This window comes from Calypte anna, chromosome 3 (assembly GCF_003957555.1).
Source record: "Calypte anna isolate BGI_N300 chromosome 3, bCalAnn1_v1.p, whole genome shotgun sequence".
Classification (NCBI taxonomy): Eukaryota; Metazoa; Chordata; class Aves; order Apodiformes; family Trochilidae; genus Calypte; species Calypte anna.
Window position 1 is genome coordinate 95,515,053 of NC_044246.1, and position 10,138 is coordinate 95,525,190.

Sequence of the window (10,138 nt, forward strand, 5' to 3'; positions counted from 1 at the left end):
ATACCTGAATCAGAACCTTTTACATAATTCACATCACAGTACTGTTTTACCAATGATTTGTAGGGCATCAAGAACCATGTGGTCTACACTCCTCTATCCAGAGAGAATCAACTATACCTATGTCACTTTTGACGTCTAATTATGTAACCTAACCCTGAGGAATATACTGAATAAATTCAACTATATTGTATAATATAGATTGTGTGAACATATATATAAATTACAAAGAAATTATTTTAAAAGCTTTCTTGGATAAACAAACCTTTCTGTAATTCATACAGAAATTAAAAAACTGCCTGTGCTACATAAAGCCCGTGCAGTTTCATAAAGTTTCACTTTCCATTTTTGCAGATAATGGAAAAGAACAGCAGTGCAGATAAAGAGTGTTCATTTTTCAAGTACAGAGAAGGAAGATACTTTGTATGAAGGCCACAGACTTGCACAGATAAGCAAAATAACTAAGGATACGTGGCACTGAAGCTTAACTGTAGGGCTATTTTATTTCCACATTATTATTCTCTGACAAGAAAGTTATATGCAAAACCCTTCCCATTCATCACTACTTTTTAATATAAACTTGCCAGATGAATCTATCAGTATTAGTTTTAACTTCAAATTGTACTTGCAACAGCTGAACATTGTAAAACTGAAAGGCACCAGTTTATTCAAAAATAAAGGGGCATTAAGTTGTAAAAATCAGATTCTATAAGTTTATTGCTACTAGTTTAGGCAATTAAAGTTTTGAGGCTTGAACAGTGTCTTAAGGAAGATGATTACATAACACTGAAAGTTTTACTTTTTAAGTTGCTCTAATCAGTAAACGCTATTTGAGCTTAAAGATACAGAAGCTGAGAAGACTTAGAAGCAGGAAGTTGTTTTCACCTTATGTTCAAATCCTGGAAAAAAACCCAACACTCATTGTATTCAGAGAGCTCAATCCAAGGTGAGGAATTCAGTTGGTGTCTTACAATTTTTAAAACAGATCATAAAGACTCGACAACTTCAATATTCTATGCAAATGCCAAATATCATACCTGGTCACACAAGAGTTTAGAAATAAGGCACTGGTAACTGACAAACATCAACAAGTGACTGATTATATAAGATTTCAATCCATCAGAATCACCACTAAACTTGCTGAGGGTAAACTGAGTCCCTTCATCCAGGTCAATGATGAATACATTGCACAGGACAGGCTCCAGTACTGCAATAAGTACTGAAATAAGAGCTACAGAATGGAGGGTCTCATTGTTTCCATCTCTGTTTCCATAAATGGAATCAATTTAAATTACACTATCCAAGCATCGTTCCAAATAATTTAAATTATGCAGAGAATCACAGAATGTTATGGGTCAGAAAGAACCTCTAGAGATCATGCAGTCTACTCTGCCAGGGTAAGTTCAGCTAGAGCACATTGCACAGGATGGCGTCCCAGTGGGTTCTGAATGTTGCCAAAGACAGAGACTTCATCACCCATCCTCAAAGTAAGTAAGTTCCTCCTCTTGTTTAGATGGAACTTGCTATGTTCAGGTTTGTGTCTGCTACCTCTTGTCCTGTCACTGGCCACCACTGAAGAAAGACTGGCCCCATCCTCCTGACACAGCCCCTGCCTTTAAGTACTGGTAAGCATTAAGATGCTCTTTTCTCCAAACTAAGAAGGCCCAGGTCCCTCAGCCTTTCCTCATATGCTGGATGCTCCAGCCCCCTAATAATCTTCATAGCCCTTCGCTGCACCCTCTCTAGCAGTTCCCCATCCTTCTTGAACCAGGGAGCCCAGAAATGGACACAGTACTCCAGATGGGATCTCACCAGGGCAGAGGGGAAGGTTTCCAGCACAAGTGATTGTTCAAGCCATGTTATCATTAGGTCCATGATTTTTGATTAATTAATCAACTGGATACACCAGGGCACGGGATGATTACTTGAATAAGTTAAAAAGCTTTAATTTAATAACAATAGAAATAACTTACATAATTTAAAGAATAATATAATTTTGAAAGTTTAATTCTAACCTGTTTGTGAGCAGGTTTAATTAATTTCTGAAAAGGAAATATTTTCCTTTTCTGGAAAAAGGTAAAAGACTGGTAAAAGACAAAATCTGGCAGGAAACTGTGTACTTTCTCTCTCAAAGAAGATGATACAAGTAATAGTAACAAGTGTTTCAGCCAACTACATAGCTCAACTTTATTTCTTTTTCAAGGAAAACTGCCTGAACTGCTCCATGCAATGTATTACTCAAGTACTACCTTTAGCAAAGATTTCTAGAAAATATTTTTGTGAAAATAATTATTTCATTTGATGTGTGAAAATAAATGAAGACAGCCACACTGAAATACACCATCGTCCCTTTTCATAGTGTAGTTTAAGAAGAGTCAAACAAGTACTTACGTGTTGTTTACAATATGCTTCTTCCACAAGAAAGCAGCAATTTTATCAAGCATCATTCTTACTAAATTCAACATCATGTTAACAGATATCCTAAGCTCAGCTGTCTGTTCAATATACACAGATAATTGTTTCCAAATAGTTTAAGATAGGAGAGAGAACTATCATTAAGACACAATACACTCCTGAACTTCAACAAAAAGCCCCACATATGTACTAGCAGAACCATGTGCCTGGGTATATGCTTCTTTGCACGAGTCATGTGGATAACAAGCCAAACCCAGGCCAGTAGTGTGTCCTAGTGTTGTGTCAAGTCAGCTGCACTCTCAGCTGGATTAGCAAGAGGGTATCTTGCAGACTGAAAGCAGTGACCAATTCCCTTTACTTGGCATGAGAAGCTCCACCTGGATTACTAGTTTGGAGCTCCCCAGTGCAATAAAAACTTTGGCATACTGGAACAACTTCAGTGAGTAGTTACCAAGAGGATAAGGTACAAATGTATTAGGACAAGGGAACCAAACTTGCTCAGTGTTAAGAGGAGGGAAATCTGATCATTGTTAATATCCAGTAAAAGGGTATAAACAAAAGAGAGCTAAACTAAGGTTAGAAGAGGTGAGTAGAACTAAGTTTAGTAGTAATGGACACAATCTGTGAAAAGAGAAATTCTTATTAGATTAAGGGTGGAAGCAAACAAAGGAAAAAAAAATTGCAGGGTAATGGAACTTGGAAGAGGAACCCAGAAGGGAATTTCCATTTTTGGAAATGCACAAAGCTTTAACTGGACAAGGCCCTATCTATACAACCAAACCGCAGCTGGCCCTGCTTTGAATACGTGTTTGGACTAGATGACCCCCAGAGGTCCTTTCCACCCTAAATTGTTCTATCATATTGTGCAAAATAGATACTAATTGCTGATTAGCAGCAATGATCTAAATTCAAGGAGTAGTGAAATTACTCCCATGTAATGGACAGAAGCATGACTTTTAAAAAAATTAAAAATAGGGCTAAAGTTGTTTGGCTTTTCTAAGTAGATGTGCAACATGAAGATGGGGATCTGGCATCAGATGCAGACTAGGATGGTCCCTGAGTTCAGGATTCTGACAAACCAACAAGCTAGCCAAAGAAACAGTAATAATTAAATACCTTAGATTTTATAAAAACCTCCCCTTACCCCAGGCATTTCATGGCCAGTCCCTTCAAATTATTGTACCGATTTTAATCCTGAACTTTAATGCATGTACCTTTACCAAATCAGTTCATTTAAATCTGTTTCTACCAAAACAACTTCAGAGGAGTTCAATATTAAGTTCTTTCAAACCTAAGAAAAAAAATTGTATTTTGGCTTGAAGAAGTAATAAAAATACCTCACCTTCTCTCTCTTGAAAAGATATACATCTATAATTAGGATCAAAAGTCTTAATGATACTCACAAAAACAATGATCATTTATGTCATACTTGCCAAACAGTATTCATTAAAATAACCCGAGATATAATTATTTAGTAGCTATGCAAATAGATATAAAATTAAACTAGATTTCATTTGCCAGATATGTTATTAAAGATGGAAAAAACGGGAAAAAATTTTCAACATTTTCAAAGCAACTGAACACTCTTAGACAAGGGTAGTCCTCTGTGTTCACACTGTATGGGAGAAAAAGCCCAAATAACATCACTGACAGATGAACACAAAAAGAAAAAAAGGCATGAAAAAAATATTAGGTCAAGGTAAGCTTAATAAGAATTGTTCACTGATCAATAACTCTCTTGAGGTTTATTTCACAAGTTTAGAAAACACAGGTGTCTGAATACAGCAAGTCCTAGCTTGCCAGTATAAATTCTCTCTAAATCAGATCACTTACTCTATCATTTACTGGACTAACAAAAAAGACACAGGCTGTTCCCTTTTGTCATTATGAGTACATTATACTGGAATTTATGACCAGGAATGCTATCCCTGAGAATAACTTCTTAATGAAGAGACCAAGTGGAAATTTGATTAGACAAAGCTATTTATATCAAACCAGTCTGTGGGCATCTGCCAGTATTACTTTATTTAAGTAATATTTTTCTCACCTGTTCTACAGCAGCACATACAGTGATACACTGTGTTTAAGAATTGCCATAAAACTACAATTAATTCTGTGTTTGGAGCAAAGGCATTCTATTATTGCCAAAAACAGTCCTAATCCAACACCCAATATACAGAAATAGTCTTCATTCACTTCCAGGTAACATTTTAATTTCCACTTTTAATTTAAAGGAATCACTTTTCTCTTTAAATAGAATTTGACAGGTCTTTTGGTTGGTTAGATTTTTTAGTTCTTTTTATTATTATTATTTTAAAAGACATAACAGAAAATGGGATCTGCCTACCTAAAATACACAACTCATGAAGCAGTGACAAAAGACAGAATCTCCATAAGGGTCTCTCCCTACCTAACTAAACAAGTCATGGTTGCATTTGTTTGTATGCTCCTAGTACGTGTTGATGATACCATCTACCACAAACACTTGCAGTCTGAATGGAAATTAGGTCAATCCTTACTTTCCCATCTGCTATTAACTCATGCAGAATCACTTCTCTATTACTATTTTTCTAACTTACACAGTGTGACTGATATCATTCAGCTGATTACTTCCATCCTCAAGTGTAGGACTGAAGGGTTCACATCTTTTCCATCCATCTTCTGTTTTAATCCATCTCCACCCAGGAGATCTCCAGTCTTGGCCCAAAAATGGCATGTTTTCTCTATAAGAAACAAGAAGATTTTATTATTATTACTTAAATACTAAGAGAAGCTGCAAAATTCATAATTATTTCAATTTTCTTTTTAACCTTAAAAAAATATTACCTTGATGAAAGTTCTCTGAAAAGCAACCTTTTAAGAAACAGATTCAGTGGCTTCTTAAGTATGTTTTTGATTCTGCAACTTTACAGTTTTTGTCTTTGAGCCTTTATTAAATTAAGATAGGTTTTCTAGTTCTTTAGAACAAGAAAATAATCATCCCAGCTCAGGAAAGGGGTGATACCAAAACAGGCAAAGTTGTGTTCTGTGTAATCTGCACTGCTGTGATCAAATCAAAACCGATTTTGAGACTATTCAAAAAATAACAGTTTATTTCAACTTCTTTACTGAAACATTTGTGAAAGATTACAAAAAGTAAGTCAGTAATTCTGTGAGGCTAGTATATGCTGACCACATTTTTTTCCCAAAGAAACAGATATTTAGTCCAAGAAATAGTTTCACTATTACACAACCTAAGAGTGTATCCATCAGTAACAATAACACAAAATAACCTGTACCCATGCTGAAAACCTGGGTACACATGGAAACAGAAATGTGGAAATACCTTTTTAGCAACAGTGTATACAGAACTAGAACTAGAAAAAAAAAAAATCCCATTGCTTCTCCCTTCCTATAGGACTGTAACACAGATCTGATTGCTGTTCAGAACTACTTGGCCAAATTTCAGGGAGCTGTGGTGTATCACGAAGATCTCTTCAATGCACCTCTCTTACATGAGAAGTGATGACTGAGTATGTCTGCCTGGACTGGTTTAAAGATTCATGCTTTTGCTCAAACTTTGCTTCCCAGTACAGCATGGTACTGAAGCACCTCTGTGGCATCCGTACTTCAGCTTGCTTTCAAGACTTCCTGCATGCTTTAGGAATCATACCTTCACCAATGACAAGCAACTGTTTATTTGTTAAAGCTCTCAAGATTTCGATTTCCGTGAAAATACAATGGGCCAGAGTTCTTCAATGCTCAAAAGGACTTTGAAAGCAATGTGGTCATTATCTAACAACAGGGATCTAGGGAAAGGCATTGATCACATTTTACTTCTTCCAAAAATAAAACAAACAACAGTTTTTCACTTTGCATCATACATCCCCTTCTCAGAAGGGGGGCGAAAAGGACCAAGGAAACAAAAACCACCAAGAAGAAACACTGGAGAGCTGTGTATGCCATCTTTGCATAGCTATGGATTACAGCAATTGCTGTAGCTATCCTTGTACTGGCAAGGGAGTCCAGTTTCCCATGAAGCAGGTAACTCACCACATGAGCAAACATCACTGCAAACCATTCAGGGCTGCAGCAAGTCATCCTGCTGCTCTGCCTCTGTACTTTTCTGTCTACAAGTTCTTATACTTCATAACGTGTAAATATGACCCAAACCATTCATTTCACTCAGCAGGAAGACTGTTGACACCATGATGGGAACAGGCAAAGCTGTCCTGTTTTTAAGCAATCCAACACATTTCCTTTAGCATGCTAACTGAAGCATTTCAGCAGCTCAGCTTCCAACAGAAACTGCTCCTTTTACTCTCACTACAGGCAGGTAACTGCTTGACTACCTTCTAGGAGATAGCCTGGGTCAACCTCTGTGACTCAGAGGTCAGAGTCTGCTTACAGACTTCATCCCACCTCATGTTTTATCATATCAAATGACTGCTCAAATCAAGTCTCAAACTTCCGCAAAACCATGATTCATCGACTTTTCTTTTGCTCACTCCTGTTCTGATCTCTATCTCTCCATACAATAATTTTAGTGCATCCAGGCCACGCATTTCTCAGTTCCCACCAGGCACAAACGCTCCTCCTCCTCCTCACCTGAAGTGCCTACCCTGGACTTCTTTTCTCCAGCCTCCTGCTTCTCCCCTTCCCCCATACCCGTGCAGGTATGTCCCACACCCCCCTCCTCCAGGCGGGCTCCAGACACATCCCCCCCCGCCCCATCTGCCCATCCTGACCCTTAACACCTTGCCCCAAACTACTCCAGCTCCACACCTTCCTCAGACCCAGTCCCAAAGGCCTCAACCCACACTTCGCCCTTTCTGCCTCGAAACCCGCCGGCCCGTGCGGGGGCCTCGCACATCCCCTCCTCACAACCCTCCCCTCCGCCCCGCCTCAGCTGTACACCGGGGCCCCCATCACGCGGGCCCCTCCGGGGTTCGCATACACAGACGCACACCGGGGGTTCCCCTCCTTCACCCCGCCTCACCTCAGGCCAGCGGCCCCGCAGCCCCTCCGCAGGCGCTGGGTACGGGCCGCGGGGCTATTGACGGAAGTACCGTGGAGCGGAGCGGAGCCGAGCGCCGCTGCCCCCGCCCCCGCCCCGGCCCCGGCCCCGGCCCCCGCCCCAGCCCCCGCCCCCTCCCGTGTCCTGGCCCCGCCCCCTCCACTCCGATTGGCCGCGGGCCGCGGCGCTTGTTGCTACCCGGCAGTGCCCCGTGCCATTGGCTGTAGCGGGCGGTGGCGTCACAGGCGGGAGCGTCACGTGGGGCAGGAGGAGAGCCAGATGCACGTGTCAATGTTTTGGTCGGCGGGAGGAGGGGCGGGGAGGGGCGGGGCTGGCGGCCCTGGTCCCGCCCCTCACGGTACCGGTCCTGGTCCCGCCCCTCACGGTACCCGCCCTGGTCCCGCCCCTCACGGTACCGGTCCTGGTCCCACCCCGCACGGTACCCGCCCTGGTCCCGCCCCTCACGGTGGCGCTACGGGTCCCACCCCTCCCGGTACCGGTCCTGGTACCGCCCCTCTCGGTACCGATACGCTACGCCCACCGGCGTGGCCCGGGCTGGGATTTTTTTACCGTAAGTACAGAAATCCGCCCTCAGGGTGCCAGTGCTGCCGTGTGGTGCGGCAGGAAGTGTTTTAACCCACTTTAGAGGGAGAGCGGGTCACAGAACCACAGAAACGTTAGAGTTGGAAAACACCTGTAAGTTCACCGACTGCCAGCATCCCCCAGACCCATTATCATAGAATCATAGAATCATAGAATTGGCTGGGTTGGAAGGGACCTCAGAGATCATCGAGTCCAACCCTTGAACCACCGTTGCGGTTGCTAGACCATGGCACTGAGTGCCACATCCAGTCTCTTTTTAAATATCTCCAGGGACGGAGAATCCACTACTTCCCTGGGCAGCCCATTCCAATGACGGATCACTCTCTCTGTAAAGAAATTCTTTCTAATATCTAACCTAAACTTCCCCTGGCACAACTTAAGTCCATGCCCTCTTGTCTTGTTGAAAGTCGTTTGGTAAAAGAGCCCAACCCCCACCTGGCTACACCCTCCTTTCAGGTAGTTGTAGAGAGCGATGAGGTCTCCCCTGAGCCGCCTCTTCTTTAGGCTGAACAACCCCAGTTCTCTCAGCCTCTCCTCGTAGGGTCTATGCTCGAGTCCCTTCACCAGCCTGGTTGCCCTCCTTTGGACCTGCTCCAGGACCTCGATATCCTTCCTGAACTGGGGGGCCCAGAACTGGACACAGTACTCCAGGTGTGGCCTCACGAGGGCTGAGTACAGGGGCAGAATCACTTCCTTGGACCTGCTGGCAATGCTGTTCCGGATACAGGCCAGGATGCCATTGGCTTTCTTGGCCACCTGGGCACACTGCTGGCTCATGTTCAGCTTCTTGTCGATCCAGACTCCCAGGTCCTTTTCTGCCTGGCTGCTCTCCAGCCACTCTGTCCCCAGCCTGTAGCGCTGCATGGGGTTGTTGTGGCCAAAGTGCAGGACCCGGCACTTGGCCGTGTTAAACCTCATCCCGTTGGAATCAGCCCAACTCTCCAGTCTGTCCAGGTCCCTCTGCAGAGCCCTCCTGCCTTCTAGTTGATCAACACTCCCCCCCAGCTTAGTGTCGTCTGCAAATTTGCTGATGATGGACTCAATCCCCTCATCTAAATCATCAATGAAGATGTTGAACAGAACTGGGCCCAACACTGATCCCTGGGGGACACCACTAGTGACCGGCCGCCAACTGGATGCAGCCCCGTTCAGCACCACTCTCTGGGCCCGGCCCTCCAGCCAGTTCTTAACCCAGCACAGGGTGCTCCTGTCCAAGCTGCGGGCTGACAGTTTTTTCAGGAGGATGCTGTGGGAGACGGTGTCAAAGGCTTTGCTGAAGTCTAGGTAGACCACATCCACAGCCTTCCCCTCATCCACCAGTCGGGTCACCTGATCATAAAAGGAGATCAGGTTGGTCAGGCATGACCTGCCCTTCCTAAAACAAAAAAAAATATATTAAAAATATATTTATTAAATATATATATTATTAAAAATATATTATAAATATATTTATAATAAATAAATATATATTATAAATATATATATATTAAAAATATATATATTATTAAAAATATATCTTAATATCTACGTCAGCCCCTGGTGCGTGTCCTGAGGTGCCTCATCTACACGGTTTTTAAATCCCCCCACCATCTCCCTGAGCAGCCCATTCCAGCACCTCTCAGTAAGTTCTTCCTCGCATCTCGTCTAAACCTCCCCTGGTGCGGCTTCAGGCCACATCCTCTAGTCCTCGAGAGACTTGAGAGAAGAGCCCAGCACCCACCTCACTACAACCTCCTCTCAGGTGGTTGTAGAGAGCAATAAGGTCTCCTCTCAGCCTTCTCTTCTCCAAACTAAGCATTCCCAATTTCCTCAGCCTCACTTCACGTTGTCCCAAAAGCAGGATCTGTTACCTGCTGTGCAAAAGCCAACCCACACACAGATATTGGCATTAATATCCATTTCTACTCAAAAAGGGGGGCAGGGTGGTATTCCACAAAGCAAGCTCAATTTCCTGAAATTCCAGTGCTACTTTTATACCCAAAATAATAAGAACTTTCTCTCTAACATTATACTATCACTCAAAGCCATGATTGTTTAACTAATTCCTTGCTCCCATTTAAAGTGGCAATGCTCAAAAATTCCCCCCCACATGCTCAAAGGGTAAGGGACTCTGTTAGAAGGGGTCCC

The 10,138-nt window shown here is 42.8% G+C and overlaps 1 protein-coding gene across 5 annotated transcripts in view; it reads right to left on the reverse strand.

The window, feature by feature from the left end:
• The window catches only part of FBXO25 (F-box protein 25), a 28,893-nt gene extending 21,374 nt beyond the window's left edge, over positions 1–7,519 (reverse strand). For 4 of the 5 annotated variants that reach the window (XM_030448501.1, XM_030448502.1, XM_030448498.1 and 1 more), the window contains exons 1-2: positions 7,391–7,479; positions 4,992–5,135 (exon numbers count right to left, since the gene is read on the reverse strand). In XM_030448501.1, the coding sequence (XP_030304361.1) occupies positions 4,992–5,128 (137 nt within the window). In that variant the 5' untranslated portion in view covers positions 5,129–5,135; positions 7,391–7,479. Of the gene's footprint in view, positions 1–4,991; positions 5,136–7,390 lie in introns of all 5 variants that reach the window. The other variant, XM_030448499.1, reaches the window with a different exon arrangement.
• Between the last annotated feature and the right edge of the window lie 2,619 nt (positions 7,520–10,138).